The 18,129-nt window shown below is 43.1% G+C and overlaps 2 protein-coding genes across 5 annotated transcripts in view; one reads left to right on the top strand and one right to left on the bottom strand.

Annotated features, from left to right (window-relative positions):
• Positions 1-88: 88 nt before the first annotated feature.
• On the bottom strand, positions 89-10,911 carry SUPT7L (SPT7 like, STAGA complex subunit gamma). Of its 4 annotated transcripts, none has more exons than XM_037066674.1 (6): positions 10,824-10,895; positions 10,382-10,703; positions 8,183-8,793; positions 4,534-4,858; positions 3,610-3,847; positions 89-2,212 (listed from the first exon to the last, which is right to left on the bottom strand). In XM_037066674.1, exons 3-6 carry the CDS (start codon positions 8,593-8,595, stop codon positions 1,950-1,952), a joined length of 1,239 nt encoding a protein of 412 aa, XP_036922569.1. In that variant the 5' UTR covers positions 8,596-8,793; positions 10,382-10,703; positions 10,824-10,895; the 3' UTR covers positions 89-1,949. The 4 variants fall into 4 exon arrangements, with proteins under 4 accessions (XP_036922569.1, XP_036922572.1, XP_036922573.1 ...); XM_037066677.1 differs by having other exon boundaries at positions 8,183-8,682; XM_037066678.1 differs by lacking the exon at positions 10,382-10,703 and having other exon boundaries at positions 8,183-8,682; positions 10,824-10,911.
• SLC4A1AP (solute carrier family 4 member 1 adaptor protein) overlaps positions 10,909-18,129 on the top strand; it is a 22,676-nt gene continuing 15,455 nt past the window's right edge. Inside the window, exons 1-5 of the mRNA XM_037066673.1 lie at positions 10,909-11,627; positions 11,844-12,039; positions 13,865-13,987; positions 14,783-14,843; positions 15,215-15,354. Coding sequence (XP_036922568.1) covers positions 10,971-11,627; positions 11,844-12,039; positions 13,865-13,987; positions 14,783-14,843; positions 15,215-15,354 — 1,177 coding nt within the window. The 5' untranslated portion in view covers positions 10,909-10,970. The remainder of the gene's footprint in view (positions 11,628-11,843; positions 12,040-13,864; positions 13,988-14,782; positions 14,844-15,214; positions 15,355-18,129) is intronic.

Here is an 18,129-nt window from a genome sequence, read left to right as displayed (position 1 = left end):
GGGGAACCACTGGTCTAAAAATTTGAACCTGTTCTTCTACAGGAAACCATATGCATTGTAAAGCACTGAATATACCTGGTTTCTTTTTCCTTAGTGCCTCTGAATACTTTTCCCTTAATAACTTGTATGGGTTGTGGGGGAAGGAGGATGGGTGAAAGAGGTAGAGAGTATAGGGATAAATGGTAGTGGAGAAAAAAAAAAAGAATGATGTACGTGGCCTACACTACCAGCTCCATAAGGGCAGGTACAAAGTGTTACTCATCTTTGTGTCCCTTGGAAAGGATGTAGCGTATAATAGGTACTCAATAAATACTTCCTAACTGAATTAAATATTAGATGACTACTGTATGGAAACCAATGTCCGCTTTTATAAACAAAAGGCAAACAAAACTAAGCCTGGAAAAGGAAGGGTTTAAATAAGTGTGCTAAGGATGTACAATTAGCAAATTTATAAATGATCTGGTAACAGTTTAGATTATAACCTTGCTATTGCATTCATCTTTATTCTCAGTGCCTGGGGCATTGAAGGCACTCAGGAGTGTACTGAGTTAAGCTGTGCCTTGATTTTGGCCTTTAGTAAAGGAGTGCTCCGAGTTTCACAAGACCCGCATTCTGCACCTGAAGAACAAACAGCAGCAGCATTTAACATGCTGGTACCTATTACCAAGGCACAAAGCACATGCTTGCTGACGTTTGGATGACCCCTGGTCATCCCAGGGCTGCACCCTTTACTTAGTAAGACTGACGGAGACTATCAGATGCCAGGCAGGGCAGTACTGTGGTGGGTGAGTAATGACAGTAAAGTTGTTCAGGACGTGGAAAGTAGAAAGGTACCGATTACCATTATAGAGGCTGTGCATCCAGTAGGAGCATAATGTGCAGATACAGAATTCTGGCAAAGGAGTGGACTGCTGTCCTCTAAGGCCAGGCAGATGCAACACATGGAATAAGCACAAGCCTGTCCTTGGACAGGCCCTGTTTGTTTCATTCAGAAAGGGGAAAATGAAAGAAACAACTTGAAATAATACAATAAAAATACAGTGGTATACTTCAGTACTCGTCCTGAATTCATTCCAGAACTCAAGAGAGTGCTGAAACTGATACCAAACGACGAAAAATTTCCTTCTGCAGGTAGCGTTGTGACTCAAGTCCAGAGCAAGTGTTGAGGGCTGATTTTTCTTGTCAAAATACAAAAAGTACAGGATTTCACAAGTTCTGAAGCCAACAAGTACCAAGGTATGACAGTATTTTAAAAATCTGAGTGGAACTAAGAAAATAAAGACAAAAAGGATGAGAATAGATGGAATAAATCTAAAGCAAGAATAAGTGGCTGAGATAGGGCTATCTGAATAACCAAAAAGTCTGTTACCACAGATAATTTTAAGAGACTTAATGGGCAACAAGAATTTAAAAGGCTCCCGATGGAAAGGTTGTACAGAATTTAGCTATTTCCTGTCAGGTAATAGTACTGGATTCCCAATGACAGAACCAAAAATGAAGGAGATTAAATGAAAAAGCTGACATCTGATACCAGCATGCGTTTACTTGTGGGTCTGTTCAAGCACAGCTTTGGGGTTTAATAACATCTCGGCATTCGAGAGGGCCCCGCAACACTGGCTGGAGGGAACGATTCTTCTCAGCTGTGCAAGAGGAACAGCCCAGAGAGGCTGGCTAAGCCACATGTCCAGTCTCACAGTAGGGACGAGTCAGAGCCTGTGCTGAGGTCCAAAAGCCATCCCTGTGTCACGACCTCTGTGAGAGGTGGCTTGGCTGCCATGGGAAACTACAAAAACTGGGCACAGGAGTAAGATGCAAATTTGTTTCCTTGAGTCCGATTCCACTGAAATCAGGAAAATCCACTGTGTTTAAGAGTCAAATCACTGTGGGAACAAATTCAAGTCCATTGGGTTTTCTGTTGGGTTTATTGGTCCGGACAGAAAGCCTCCCTTTCATATTTTCCTCATCCTCTTCTTGCAGCGCTGGTTGAAAACGGGGGAGGAGCCCATGAGGCTGTCGGTGGAGTGAGAACCGTAGCTGCTGTCTGAGTCCTCGGGGCTCTGCGGGATCCCGGCCTCACTCATGCCCGACATGGGCTCCTCAAAGACATCGCTGCCCAACACGCCGTGCCCGGTGACATTGCCTTCTTCGCTCTCTTGAGGTTCCATTTTCACGTGGGCCAGGTTCCAAAGTGGGGAAGCATTCACCTCTGTACCTAAAAATGGAAGAGCATATAACTGCTGGTAAGCCCATACTGGAACAAGTAGAACGAATATACTACCCAGGACTGATGGATTCTGAGCCCAGCTTATGTTCTGACTCTGTTTGGCTGGAGAATATGGTTGTATTTCTCTGCTTCAAAAAATTAGACCAACTCTGAATACCTTCCTTTCCACTTCCTGCACCCTCCTTTATCCAACCTCACCCACCCCCATTTTGCTAAACCAGGGAAGTAAAACTGCTTGTATGTGGAAAGAGTCCCCGTCTCAGGGCCTAAAGGCAGGTACAACCACAGGCTCTTCTTAAGTTTGCCTGTCCTTCCTTCTTTTAACGGGGCAGTCTTGTTTTCCTGCTTTTTGTCTCGGTCGCTAGTCCTGCCTCACATTATGAAAAGTCAGCAATCACACCAAAATGCTGGCAGTTCCTAGACCGCCAGAGAGAGACACAGCCCGAGTCTCTGCAACACGGCCGTCCTATCTCCGTGTGTTCCAGCAATATCATTCTGAGGTTATTTTTCCGTGGGGAAAGGCTCCGCCTGTGTTTGAAAACTGTGATCTAATTCTGCTTAGGCCACACCGGAGGGCTTGCTGTTTGCATCATTTGTGCATTGATGAAATGGCAATTTATATTTGTAAAGAACCAGTGTCTAGACTAATTTGCAATCTGACTTAAGGATCAAGTCATCCTGGTTCATAAATTAACAGCAGAGTCTATCTGGAAGAGGCCAGCTACCTCGGTATAGCTCCTTTTCAATTGCTTTTAGCTCCAATTTGTTGTGTTACTCTAGCAAGGAAGCCCAACTGTTTATGTATATTTGAGCAATTAACACTCCTCTGTCTATCTGGAAGTTGTCTTAATTGAGTACAAGTACCAGGAAGGACCAACACAGATACTAAGGCAGGGGCATCAAACTCATTTTCACAGGGGTCCTATCGGCCTCATGGTTGCCTTCAAAGGGCCGAATGTAATTTCAGCTCCTTAACAGTTAAGGAGTAGTTACATTTATATAGTCTTAAAATTAGTTCAGGCCTTTGAAGGCAATCTCGAGGCTGATGTGGCCCCGGGTGAAAATGAGTTTGACAGCCCTGTAGGGACGGAGGGGACAGCTGCGTCCCTCGCTGGGTCAGCTGAATTAACGTCCGATCAGCAGATCAACATGTACTGAATCTACACCCTAAGTAGGAATCATTTTAAAGAATGCTTGTAAAGCTGTGCCCGTCCTCTAACAGAGAGAAGACTGTGGGTATCTCCAGATCAGTGAAGCTGTATTTGTTTTGAGACTTCATTCTTCTCCTCCCACTTTGTTATTCTGTCTTCAGAGTGTGATTCCGTAACGCAAAAAGCACTGAGATTCGAGATCTCCTAGAATCAAAGTAAGTGGGTTTCTCTTACTTGAAGCCTGTGGTGAAGCCTCAACCTCCAGATTAGATGGGAAGCGCTCACTCTGAGCCCCGAGGACTCCCATGGGCAGTGACTGGTCTCCAGGAGCAAGGTCAGCCTCCAGTTCCTCACTGACAGGGAAGGGGATGTCACTCACAGGTTCCTCCTTGATCTTTACAGGTTTAGTGTCCTCTGTGGCCTTCTCAGGATTGACAATCCTCTCATACTCTTCAGAAAGCTGCTTACTAATCTATTGGCAAGCAGGGGACAATTTTCCAAAGAAATGTTAGAAACAAGTTGGACAGTCATGGAAAAGCCAACAGAATATCCATATGAATACGAATAAAGCATCCACTATAAATGGAAGGAATTTGCTTAAGGTGTTGAGTTCGCATGTAAAGAAAATTTGTTTGCAGAGAGTGTGTGTGTGTCATTAGTGAAAAGCTACATAAAGGTGAAAAACAGACAAAGCTAAATCAGAACTGGGACAAAAGATCACATTTTTGGCTATAAAAACCAACAGTTAACATACGTACTGTAGGTGGATAATGAATGGTGTAAGAAATCAGAATCACTTAGTAAAGACTTTTTTGTTGGGTGTTAAAAGCCCCCTTTGATACTTTAGATTTGGGAAACCAACACCGTGAACAAACTTAGGACTTGCATGAGGCCACAAAGGTTGAAGAGGTGAGATATTTCTGGTTCTAACTCAAAGTGGTGTCTCTCCCCACCTTGCCATCCTTGGGCGGTATCACCTCGCTGATTGGTTTGGCCAGCTCAGTGATGAGGCCAGTGAATCTCAGCTCGGGCCTCAGGAAAGCAGGCTGTGTCCACTCTGTCCCAGGATCCTGTGCTCTGCATTCTATAGCAATTGCAGGATCCTGCTCAACGCCCCTGGACCACATATTTTTCCGTTCTCTCCGCACGCCACCTCACCTGTAGCATGTAACTGTGATAGTCCTTGATGCGGTGCTGCCAGAACTTCTGGAGGGAGAGCACGCTGCCAATGCCGACCTCGTGGAATACCTGCTCCATGACATCAGGGAAAGGCGTCTGCCCCAGCAGGGCTTCCCGGTCCACGGCAAAGCGCAGCAACTTGGTGAACTTAAGGCAATACTCGTGTGCCACATCAGTCAGGGTCTCCAGGACACTCTCATTTGCACACTCAAAGCCTGCGTGGGCCAGGATGGTGGCCACAGCCTGGTAGAGGAGCTGCCGGCAGGAGTGCCAGCTGAGTTCGGTCACAGGCTCCCCTTTCCCACTGGAAACGGAGACGTGGTAGCAGTGTTATTAGTACTCTTGCAAAAGGCTGACCTGTCCTGTCTCCCTACAAGCTTTACAATCCCAATCACACCGCTGGCCCAGCTTTCCAGGGGAATTCTATGCAGGTTACACAGCCCAGTTCCACCTCTGCTGCCGTCAGAGCATGTCTAAGCAACCCACAGTTGTGTATCTCCGAGCTCCTCCGATTGCACAGTTTGACTAGGCAACACGTGCCTGTAAGAAAGAGTATAGAAAGGAACCCACTGAAAAGGAAGGGTCCTTCTTATATCAACTGCTCAATTTTGATCTCTTATAGGGTCTGATTAATTTTAAGAGTGCAGCCCAGACACTGCTCCATGTGCCCTGGTTATCTCACTGGAACATGGCCCTCACATGCTGGGCAGCATATGACCTTTCAGAAATTTACAGTCCCAACTGGGAGATTCTCACATAACTACAACAGACCACTTGTAAAAGTGGGGAAGCAACTCAATTTTACAAAGCAATGTAGAACACATACAGCTTACAAAGCCTTTGAATCCTCTCCTACGCTGTGAAATGGATAGGGTCGACATGATTATTGCTATTTGGTAGGTGAGGAAATCGAGGTTCAGAGGGGCTGGCTTGCCAAAAGCTGTCTAGGTGTTACTAATCAGTGCCGCATGGGGCTCCTGACTCCAGATCCCACACTCTTCATAAGGCACCATTTTGTACCTAACCACTATTGCAGAAATTGTAACCTTTCCAATGGACAACTTCAAAAAGTTGTCTGATCTCCTAAAAATAACTCTTAACAGCTTCTAATAATGTACCTGTTTCCTGAAATTTCCTGTCTTCTACTTTGCCTTGACAAAGGAAGTAAATAGTTAAAATATAGAAAAATGAAACAGGCCACAGAAAATTACTCTCCCCTGCTCCATGCTTGGCGTGGGTCAGCCCTTGCAGTACAAAGAGCGCTTGAGGAAGCACTCACCCACTTTATTCTTCTTATCTGCTCAGTAGCGACTACTGCGATTCACGTCACAATTGGGAAATAAGAAAACCAATTGCCAAGTAACTTTTCGTTCACTATTTTCATCATTTCCTAGGCATTCTTTCTGGGCCAAACACTTCAGGCCTCAGAAGTGCCTAGTAAACAGAAGGCTAAACAGTTTTGCTTTACTTGAGTAATACATGGATCTGTATATTTTTGATTCGCAGGCTAGCACTCAGTCCACTGAGCCACACCAGCCAGGGCATGGGTGTATATATTTCAGGGCAGGGGCCTATATATTTTCAAAGGAAAATAATTCTTTTGGCACCCTCATAACTGATGCAAATTAATTTGGTTACACAGTTTCTTAAATATGTATAAAACAAACTAGGTATGACCCTCTGATGTTTATAGCTCTTTGTAACAATAAAGTTAGAAATTTGACACAAAACTACAAAATTCTACGTAGCAACATCAATTTAATATGATGGACAATACTATTTTGTTACAACTAAATTGCTCTTGAAATGGTGCTGCTTGCTATAGAGCAAGTACTTTTAAGTTGGACTTACCTATAAAAATGTGCCCTACATGTAATTACATAATTATTCCTTCCCTATTCATGATTCCAACTTTACCATGATATCATCTGGCCTTCATCAGCCCAAATGCAACTTTTACATATTAAGTTTATTTCTGTTCTTACATATTAAGTTTCTTTCTGTACTTACATATTAAGTTTCTTTCTGTCAATTTGGGACAACTGAAATAGTACTAACTATTATAACAAATAGGTGCAATAAGTGATATACAATATTACTTATGTAAATTTTTTGTTAAATTTAACTTTAATCTTGAGGAAATAATCAGAAAATTCAATAAGTGGGATATTCTAGAAGACAAATGATCTAAACTCTTAAGAAAAGATGTAATATCATGTTTTTTAAAAAGAAGGAAGCTTCACTAATGTCATCCCAATAAACTTAATACAACAAAATAATAATAATAATATAAAAAGGGAAGCTATTCTGGCTTAAAAGACACTAAAATGGCATAAACCAAATGCAATGCATGAATCTGTGTTAGCTCCTGGATTGAAGACAATTTACCTACAAAAGATATTTCGGGGACAACTGGAGAAATCTGCATGTGAACTTGTTATATGATACCATTTAATTAAGTGTTCATTTACTTTGGTGTAATAATAACATGGGGATTATGCAGGAAAATTTCCTTATTCTTAGGCTAAAGTGAAAAATATAGACATGAAATATTGTGATACCTGCAACTTTAAAATATTTGGCAAAAAAATGTGTATATGCATTTCTCCCAAAATGCATATGAGAGAAAGTAAATATGGCAGAACGTTAACCTGCCACATAACTAGAGTAATCGTTCACTGTACTATTATTTAAACTTTTCTGAAGGTCTGACAAATTTCAAAATGAAAAGAACAAGTTATTTGGCACCAAATGCAAACTTGCTGAACTCCTATAGTAGCATTAGATTATAAGTCAGCCATTCAAAGCTCCAGAGCAGGGCTTCTGAAGCTTAAACACACACAACTCTCCCAGAAGTTTGTTACAGGGAAGATTCCAGTTCGGCAGGTCTGGGTGGGCCTGAGACGGTGTCTCTAACAAGCTCCCAGGTGATGTTGATGCTGCCGTGTTCAATCAGATTTTTTTTTAAAGCAATCTCTCTCTCTTTTTTAAAAAATATTTTATTTATCTTTAGAGGGGAAGGGAAGGATAGAGGAAGAGAAACATCAATGTATGATTGCTTCTCATGCATCCCCTGCTGGGAACTCGCCCCTGCCGGGAACTGGCCTGCAACCCAGGCATGTGCCGATTTTGAGCAGTGAGGATCAAGAATGGTTTTATACTGTTATTTCCTAAACTGTGTTATCAAAATGAAAGTACACCATTAAACAATTCTGGTATAGAACTTATGGGTTCCTAATAATACCAGAATAAGTCTATGAATCTCAATTTGAAGACACCAAGCTAAATCCACGATAAACATTTTAAATGAGAGACAGACTAGGTTCTGAGGACGATGAGGCCATGGCCTGTTTCACATACCAGTGTCGTACCTGCTCCTAGTGAAGTCCTGGTACATAGCTGGCACTCAATAAATATTTATTGCATCAGAAAATAAAAAAATACAGACTTTGGATTTTGAAGATTGGGGTTCAAGTCTTAGACTTCCCATTACTTACCTGAGCAATGGTGGCCGAGTGCATGTCTCTTATTCTAAGTTTCCTCAGGGAAATGTTATTACATGCTGACCAACAGGGTTGTCAGAAAGATTTTGTTGAGAAAAGTAACATACAGCAAAACCTTGACTTACCGATAAAAGTCACTCTCTGGGTCACTGTGCCGAATCTGGAATGGAGCACTGGGATTCTTACAATCCAAAGGCAGGAGGTCATCAGGAAGAGGAGGTGACCCAGGACAAGAGGGAAGGGGTTCACCTTCTTCAGTCTTTATACCTTCTGTCTGTTGCTGATTCTGGGCCTGAGCTGTGGCAATGAGGTTGCGCAATCGCCGGTTGTGCTGGATCAGCTGAATGGTATGGATGGTGAGGCTGCATGGCTCTGATGGGACATCCAGCATAGTGGGGGGCTTGGGCTTGTTGGCTGAGGGTTGGTGAAGGGGCGGGTCATGGACTTCCACTAGACGGAACTCCCGCGGCAGCAAGTCAAAGGAACTTCGGTTGGTCTGGCTTGATGAGATTGGTATCTCGCCCCAGTATCTCAACATTTTGGAATAAGAAGAGTTTCCAAGTCAAATGTAGATGATATCCTAAAGTAGTGTTTCAGATCTCTGCCAACTATAGATTATAGGCTTCTGAAGTGAAAAACATGAAGTCCAACTGTTATTTTTGTGAAAAGTAGGCTGTTCAAGACCACTTAGAAAAATGCTAGTGTCTGCCACACCATGGGACTAATGATGGTCTCCCTGAAGAAATCAAGAGAGATACAACTGTTACATGACAGTCATCAAATCATACACAATGACAGTCCCTATTGCACTGAACCACACGGTGGAATCTGGGTTACTAGCAGACTAATAGCTGCAGTAGTATCTGGGACTCTGTTTTCCATCATCATTCCCAATCCTGAACAATTTGCAAAGCTGGTTGCTTAAATAAGACCTGGAATATTTTTCTTTTTCTTTCTTTTTAACATCAGTGTGTGGTTGCCTCTCACATGGCTCCCACTGGGGACCTGGTCTGCAGGCATGTGCCCTGACTAGGGATCGAACTGGCAACCCTTTGGTTCCCAGCCTGTGCTCAATCCACTGAGCTACACCAGCCAGGCCAGGTGGAATACTTCTTTATCTGACACATATGTCCTGGATCTGCAGGAGAAAAGGGAGTACAGTTAAAATAGGAAAAGGTGGTTTTTATTCTGTGTGTTGTGTATGGGGAACCTTTTAACTGGTCCTGGTGGAAAAAAAGTGTTAACCAATAATCTAAATGGTCTTAATGTCTTCAATTTCTGAAGCACATACAGGAAGAATCTGAGAGACTTCTCCTGACTCCTAACTGGTATTTCCTTCCTCCCATCTCTCCGTGTGTCTAATTTACCCTCCAGTACTGCTACACTTACTCTTTTAAAAACTCAGATTAATGGCTTCCCACTTCCTATCAGAAAAAGCCAGTCAGAATTCTTTGGTCTACCATTCAACAAAATCCACAATCTGGCTTCAACCTACCTTTCCAGATTAATTGCTCATATGACTCTTCAAATTCAACGACAATTACCAAATACCAGGCATTATGGGAGGAGACAGAAACCAATGTAAGATCCCTGACCTGAGGTGAGGGAGTGAACAATAAAAAGAACACTTCAATATGAAAATGTGTGGTAAGTCCTGTTCTGGAGGTACAGACACTGTGCGGTGGAAATCCAGTTCCTGGAGGGAATGACTATCTCAGTTCCAATAACGTCATACAACCAGTTTCTTGAGCATGCCATGCATTCTTTAAGGAATTTTTCTGCCAGAAACTCCCTGCCACACCCATCACATCCCCAGTAGACTTAAGCTCCATTCTTAAGTCCCTGCCCTCCATGACGTGCCCAGTACACCTTCCTCCATTATATTCTCCTAGCACTGCACTGAACGGTATTGCACGTTCCATCGCAGCACTTACTCCTGGATTTAAGTGAGTTTTTATTGCAATTGATTTTTTCTCCCATCTCTCAAAACCATGATCTTAGTACAGGGTCTGGCTCACAGTAATATTTGGAACTTACTGAGTGCTTAGTATGTGCCAGACTTTGCCTTAATTGTTTAATTCCATTTTCTCTACTGCCCACTGAAGTAGCTACTGTTATCCCATTTTTCATATGTGGAAGCGGAGGTCCACTGACTTGCCCACTTGTCACAAATGGCCAAGGGGGAAATCAAGACAGGCTCCAGTGTCTGTACTCTTAACCACCACACACGATACCTCAATAATTGCTTTTGGAAAGAATTAAAGAATGGACGAATTAATGAATGAACGAAGAGACCCAAAAATTGCCCTCTTCCCTAACTTCACCGAAAGAAGTGCGAAGAACAAGCTCCAAGCCCAAGGAATGTCCACTCGCCGCGGGAGCCTCCGCAGTCTCAGGCACAGATCACAGGGTCCTGGAGTCGCCTGATGCCCGGGGCAGCGGGGAGACGAGAAGGTCTGGCCCTGGACAGAGGCAAGGAGATGCCACTCTTCACTGCCACGTCGCGAGAACCGGGCCGGAGCACAGGATTACTTCGGGGCCGCAGCACAGGATTACTTCGGGCCGGAGCACAGGATTACTTCGGGGCCGGAAGGCTGGGCGTGGGTTAGTGGTCCAAGGCTTCCGGAAGGGCTTCTCGCAGTCGGGCTGTGCCATAGGAAGTGCTTACTACCCAGTGTGCAACTTCCAAACATGTCCCCGTCTGACAGTTGTCCCGACCACCTCCTTTCGGGGTTCCTCTTCTTATAACTGTATAGCCCTACCCACCTCTTCACGGCGCTTTATTCTCGCAACTCCAGCACCGCTGCCCGAAGAGGCCGCAGGGAGCTGGGGAGAGGGAGGCGCGGAGAGGAACGTGGAGACCGAAGGGAGAGGTTTCCCAGGACCGAGTTTCGAGACTGCACAGGACTGAGGATGGCCGCTAGTCCTCTGTCGGAACCAACGGCTTCGGAAGAACTCATTGACGACTTCAAAAAGCCAGCCCTGCCGGTGCCCCCGGCGGTGCGGGGCCAGGACCCGACCAGCGATCGTTCAAACCCGGAGGAGGTAAAGGAGGGGCCCACGGCGCTGCAGGACCCAGATTCCAGGGAGCCTGACGCCCCTCCACCTCGGCCGGAAGGCGCGGAGACTAGGAGTCCGCGGGAGGGGCAGCCGCGGCCCCGGACAGCCGCTCCTGCTCCCGGGGGCCCCGCCCGGGCCCCGCCTTACCAAGAGCCGCCGTGGGCCGGCCCCGCCACCGCCCCTTACAGTCTAGAGACCCTGAAGGGCGGCACGATCCTTGGCACCCGTAGCTTGAAAGGGACCAGTTACTGCCTTTTCGGGAGGCTGTCTAGCTGCGACGTGTGCCTGGAGCACCCCTCGGTGTCTCGGTACCACGCCGTGCTGCAGCACGGGGCATCCAGCCCGGGCGGAGAAAGCGACGGCCACGAGCCGGGCTTCTACCTGTATGACCTGGGAAGCACCCACGGCACCTTTCTCAACAAAACTCGCATCCCACCCCGCACCTATTGTCGGGTCCACGTCGGGCACGTCCTCCGCTTCGGCGGCAGCACCAGGCTCTTTCTTCTTCAGGTAAGTAGAAAAACCTAGAATTGGAATCTCGGGAGCGCACCGGGCTGGGTTCCTGAGCTCCCTAAGTTTCCGCAGCGGAGGGAGATTCTCCTGCTCGGCGATTACAAAGGTGGAGGAATCTGGTCGGTCTCCAAACCTCAAGACACACTGCAGTATTTCTGAAAGCGACTTCAACTCTCCGGAATCCTAAAAGAATTATTTCGCTTGGTTCATCAGGGACCAGAGGAAGACCAAGAGGCAGAATCCGAGTTGACAGTGACGCAATTGAAGGAATTGCGCAAGAAGCAACAAATGTTGTTGGAGAAGAAGATGCTGGGAGAAGACTCGGATGAAGATGAGGAAATGGATAACACTGAAAGGAAAAGAAATACCGGTGGTCAGGAGGATGAAATGGGCTGCACCTGGGGAATGGGTAAGAAATTAAAATTGCTGCTGGAGGTTAATATTTTAAAATTATTAGTGGTGGTACCCTCAGATGTGTTTTATCAAGCAAGTTTTAATGACTCTAAATACAATTTTCACATCAGGTTACCAAAACCCGGAGAGATTCATTTACTTCTCTGAAGTCAAAACATTGAATTAGGGACACTGTGGGTTTCTTTTTATGTGTTTTATTTACAGTTCACTCGTTGGAAACTCGTCCTTTGCGTACAATTACAATTGTATGTACAGCATAAAATACAATTGGTATTTTAACCATTTAATAATTTTTAAAATTAAGTACAGACTTTGATTATCATGGAAAAAGCTGGAACTACATTTAAGCAAGTAAACTGGAATATTATTCCATGTAGGATATTCCCTTTGATTTTTTTGTATGTTTTGTAAAAATACCCTGAAATGTGAAATAGCTAACCAGAGAAAGCTGGTCCCTTAGCCAGAGGAGCTAGGAATATAAAAAGATAGAAAAGGCCTTAATATATTGTTGGGAGGACAGGATAAACAGGAAATTACTGTGGTAAGTGCCAAACAAATTTAGAAACCGCAGTAGAGTGAGGGTTCAGATAGGGAGCGGTCTCTGAGGACTTAGACCCACGCTGTCGAGTGTGGGAGCCACTAGCCATGTGTTGGCTATTGAACACTCCCAGTGTGGCTAGTCCAAATCAGCATGTGCTGTACGTGTAAACACACTAGATGTGAAGACTTAGTGTGCAAGAAGAATGTAAAACATCTCATTGATAATGTTTAATATCAGTAACTTGATCATGATTTCACCTGTTCTCTCTCTTTTTTTTTTTATTCTTTTTTTTTAAAAGATTTTATTTATTTATTTATTTTTAGAGGGGAAGGAGAGAGGGAGAGAAACATCAATGTATGGTTGCCTTTTGTGCATCCCCTGCTGGTAGTTAGCCTGCAAGGAACCGGTTTGCAACCCAGGCATGTGCCCTGACTGGGAATCGAACCTCGATCGTCTGGTTCGCAGGCCCGCGCTCAATCCACTGAGCTACGCCAGCCAGGGCTCTTTTTTTTTTTTTTAAAGATTTTATTTATTTATCTTTAGAGGGAAAGGGAAGGAAAGAGGGAGAGAAACATCAATGTATGGTTGCTTCTCCTGCGTCCCTGCTGGGAACTGGCCTGCAACCCAGGCATGTACCCTGACTGGGAACCAAACCTCCGTCATTTGGTTCCCAGGCCCGCGCTCAATCCACTGAGCTACACCAGCCAGGGCTACCTGTTCTCTTTTTTAACATGGCTGCTAGCAAATGTTGTTAGATTACATATATGGCTTTTACTTGATTTCTGTTGGGCAGCACTGACTTAGATCTTTGGGAAAAGTTTATAAGCAGGAGAGTTTTGAGCTGGGACTTAAAGGAAAGAAAAAGTAGCCGGAAGAAGCTGAAAGGGGTGGTGTTCAGGGTAGGGTTTGATGATTTTCGGGGAGCAATGAATAGACCAGTCTGTTTGGCAGAGAGGAGAAGTGCTAGAAAATTGTATTGAAGGCAAAGTATGAGACCTGGAGCTTAGATAGTTCTTCTGTAGAACACGTAGTAGGTAATTTTGCTTTTAAAATACGGTGATAGAGGAAAAAAGTGTCACAAAACCAAGTTTTAACTTCTCAAATAATTCAGAAAACCTGAAGATGGCGACACTGGTGGTTTTTTGGTTGTCCTCCCTGCCACCTCTCCTTTTCATCACTAATAACTGTGTCTTTGTGAAGCCTGAAAGGCTGGTGAGTGTCATTCATATCGTCTCCTCTTGTATCTCATTGTGTTTCCTTTCTTTCCCGTATCCTGTAGGAGAAGATGCTGTAGAGGATGAGGCTGAAGAGAACCCCATTGTTTTAGAGTTTCAGCAGGAAAGGGAGGCCTTTTACATAAAGGATCCGAAAAAGGCCCTCCAAGGCTTTTTTGAACGAGAAGGTGCGTGAACACACTCTGGCCCTCCTGGTAGAACGTGTCCTCAGCAGTGTTGTTTTCTGGGTCTCCAGGCACTTAGGAACGCCGCATTTTGTCTGCTGTCTTCCTGCTTCAGCACTGGCCCTTGTGGTCAGTTGTGTCGGGTTTGTTTGGAAAAGAGTAAAAGTTTTGTTAGTCTTTCTCACCTTGAAAAGAAGGAAGTTCTTTTCTTCTGACTCTTCTCATTTTTTCCCCCAAAAGATTCTAGATTTTGGTGGCAGAAGATTGAGCCAACTTCTTGTAATTTTTTAATTCACCTGATATTTTGTAATTCTTCGCATGGATTTTGACTTATTGGATTTAAAAAATAATTCCGCAGAGGATTGTTTCATTCGTGATATGTTGCAGGAATGTCTGTGTGTATATGTGTGTTTGGATAGGTGTGTATATGTGTGAGAGTGTGAGTCCATGAATATATGAATTGGTGGCATTCTTTGCTTAATGTTTGTGCTTCTAAAAACCAGGCAGTTTAATAATCTAAGTCTACAATTTACTAAAAGTGTGAAAGCTACTATACAGTGGACAAAGCTATGTATGGAGAGTTGATTGTTTTGATTTGAGTTTGCTTTTTTCCTGCCTCACACTCATCCTACTTTTATTATCAGATGATAATCCCCAGGAGTAAGAACTGACATGCATTGAAATTTAGTTTTCAGTGTGGTAGGGAAACCTGATAATCTTATTTAACTTTAGTTATTTTTTCTCTTTGTATCAACTTTTTTAGACACTATTAAAATTTTGTCTTTCTTCCTTCCAAAGGAGAAGAATTGGAATACGAATTTGATGAGCAGGGACATAGCACTTGGCTCTGCAGGGTGAGGTGTGTTCTGTTCTCATTCATGGCCATTTCTGGAAAGTGGGAAATTTCAGGTTTAATTTATGGTTATAGCTAACAGTCCAAAGAGTAACTTTAGTTTTAATTTTAATTAAAGTTATTAATTTAAGTTATTAAACTCTTCCTAATTTGGGATCTTGATAGTGTAGTAGCACTTATATTGTTGGAGGGGTGGGTGGGATGGGTAAGAGGTGGAAGGGAAAAAGATTTGAAATCTAACCTTAGCAAGATACAACGAAATGAACTGAGAGATTGAAAAGCCATCTCAAAAAAATGACTATTACCATAACATATTAAATTTTTTCATTAGAATTGGAGCTTAGTGCTGTGCTGTAATTCCCTCTAAACCAATGCAGATTACCTGTGGATGATTCAGCTGGAAAACAGCTGGTGGCGGAGGCCATCCACTCAGGAAAGAAAAAAGAAGCGGTGATCCAGTGCTCCCTGGAAGCGTGTCGAATCCTCGACACTCTGGGACTGCTACGGCAGGAGGCCGGTGAGTGTGGGAGCGCTTTCGTCTTTAAAAAAAGGAAGAGAAGGAGGAGGAAGTTTTAACATAAAAGGTAATAGAACCTCTTTTTAGGAGGAAAATGTAAATTGTACAGAATTCTATGGAGTGAAAAGAAAAAATTCCGCATCTCAATACCATAAGGCAGCCATGGTTTATATTCTCCCAGACATTTTCTGTGCGTACGGATGTGTATTCAGAACTAGATCCTTAAACAAAAACCAACACTTGTACTCAAATGCAGTTACATTATTTGTACTCTTTAGTGACTTACTTTGTTAATAAGAATGTACTGTGGAAATTGCCTACATCGTTATGTTGTTTACCTGATTTTTAAAAATTGGCTACACTATCATTTATTAATAGGGCTTATATTTTATTTATTCCAAGTTAATTTTTTATTATTGTAAAGTAACGTATATAGTTTTAAACTACCAAAAGTTATAACAAAATGCACCTGCTCCTTGTCCTGGTCCTCCTCAGTCCTCATCTCTAGTCACCTAGTCGTCTACTGGCTCTGTTAAATTAGGGTTTACTGTGTATGTGATTATGCTTATGCCAGTATTAGTCACAGCTGAGCAATTTTTAATTCTATATATTTTTCCTAAAATTAATAATTGTGTTTGTTTTAAAGATTTTATTTATTTATTTTTAGAGGGGAAAGGAAGGAGAGAGGGAGAGAAATATCAATATATGGTTGCCTCTCACGTGTCCCCAGCTGGGAACTGGCCTGCAACCCAGGCATGTGCCCTGACTGGAAACTGAACTGCGGTTGTTTAGTCCGCAGGCCTGCGCTCAATCTGCTGAGCCACACCAGCCAGGGCTAATTGTGTTTGTTTTAAATGAACAAACGAAACAAAACAGAAGCAGACTCACAGACATAGGGAACAAACTGATAGTTGCCGGAAGGAAAGGGTGTGAGGGGAAGGGCAAAAATGAGGAAGGGGAATAAGAGGTACAGATTGATAGTCAAAAAGTTAATAAGCCACAGGGATGAAATCTACACCACAGGGCATATAGTCAATATTGTAATAAGCTTGTGAGGGTCAGATGGTTACTAGACTTAACTTGGTTATCACTTCGTTAGGTATATAAATGTTGAGTAACTATGTTGTATACCTGAAACTAATATAATGTTTTATATTAACTATATTTTAATTAAAAACATAATTCTGTTTTTCATGTGTTTGATTTTTTTTTGTACCTCTTGCTCATTCTTCCCACACCTTTCGAGAGTTTTTCAGTATGTTTTTCACATGGTCAATCACAGTAAGTGATTCATCAATTCTCATATTTGGGGGAGATGTTTCTCCTGAACAGCACTGTTCCCCTCCCACTAGAAGTTGGTAGGAGTTTCCCTTTGTTTTCAAGGTTCTGAAACTTCACTGTGGTGCCTTCACCTTTCTGTGGGTCTCTGCACCACTTTTCTGGGTTCTTATTGGGTCCTTTTGATCTGGAAATCTTGGCATTTCAGGAACATCTCAGGAACCATTGACTAGTTCATCTCTCTGCTCTGTGTCTCTGGAATTCTGCTATCGAGATATTGAACCTCATGTACTGACCGTCTAAGTTTCTTGTCTTTTTTTCCTTCTTTCTCTATGTGTTTTCATTCTTTGTGGCAGATTTCTGCAACTTTATATTATATTTCAGTCTCTATTTTGCTATCAAGATTTTAATTTCCAAAACATTTTCTTTGAATTTTCATTTTTATTTTTATTTTTTAATATATTTTATTGATTATGCCATTACAGTTTTCCTATTTCTGCCCCTTCATTCCCCTCCACCCTGCACACCCCCTCCCCCACCATTCCCCCACCTTTAGTTTATGTCCACATGTCTCAAGTTCTTTAGATTCTATATTTCCCATACTGTTCTTGCCCTCCCACCTATCTATTTTTTACCTACCGTCTATGCTACTTATTATCTGTACCTTCTCCCCCCTTCTCCTCCTCCCACTCCCCTGTTGCTAACCCTCCATGTGATCTTCATTTCTATGGTTCCACTCCTGATCTAGCTGTCCTCTTGGTTTGCTTTTGTTTTAGGTGTGGTTGTTAATAACTGTGAATTTGCTGTCCTTTCACTGTTCATATTTTTCATCTTCTTTTTCTTAGATAAGTCCCTGTAACATTTCATATAATAAGGGCTTGGTGATGATGAACTCCTTGAATTTGATCTTATCTGAGAAGCACTTTATCTGTCCTTCCATTCTAAATGAAAGCTTGCTGGATAGAGCAATCTTGGATGTAGGTCTTTGGATTTCATGACTTGGAATACTTCTTTCCAGCCCCTTCTTACCTGTAAGGTCTCTTTTGAGAAATCAGCTGACAGTCTGATGGGAAGTCCTTTGTAGGTGACTGTCTCCTTATGTCTTGCTGCTTCTAGGATTCTCTCCTTCATTTTAATCTTGGCTAATGTAATTATGATGTGCCTTGGTGTGTTCCTTCTTGGGTCCAACTTCTTTGGGACTCTCTAAGCTTCCTGGATTTCCATTTCCTTTGCCAGATTGGGGAAGTTCTTCATTATTTGTTCAAATAAGTTTTCCATTTGTCACTCTTCCTCTTCCCCTTCTGGTATCCCTATAATTCAGATGTTGGATTTTTTTTTTTAAGATTTTATTTATTTATTTATCTTTAGAGGGGAAGGAGAGAGGGAGAGAAACATTAGTGTATGGTTGCCTTTCGTGTGTCCCCTGCTGGGAATTGGCCTGCAGGGAACCGGCCTGTAACCCAGGCATGTGCCCTGACTGGGAATCGAACCGTGATC

The sequence above is a fragment of the Sturnira hondurensis genome, unplaced genomic scaffold (genome assembly GCF_014824575.4).
Source record: "Sturnira hondurensis isolate 20B ecotype Veracruz unplaced genomic scaffold, ASM1482457v3 Scaffold0016663, whole genome shotgun sequence".
Classification (NCBI taxonomy): Eukaryota; Metazoa; Chordata; class Mammalia; order Chiroptera; family Phyllostomidae; genus Sturnira; species Sturnira hondurensis.
The sequence above is the reverse complement of the archived record's forward strand: the minus strand, read 5'-3'. Positions and strand labels throughout refer to the sequence as shown.

Excerpts from the sequence above, each read along its gene's own strand:
- SUPT7L (XM_037066678.1), bottom strand. The coding sequence starts at position 8,595 with ATGTTGAGATACTGGGGCGAGATACCAATCTCATCAAGCCAGACCAAC. Across the intron at positions 3,848-4,533 it reads ATCACAGTTACATGCTACAG|ATTAGTAAGCAGCTTTCTGA; the intron begins GTGAGGTGGCGT and ends GCTTGCCAATAG. Across the intron at positions 2,213-3,609 it reads GGCTTCACCACAGGCTTCAA|GTACAGAGGTGAATGCTTCC; the intron begins GTAAGAGAAACC and ends TTCCATTTTTAG.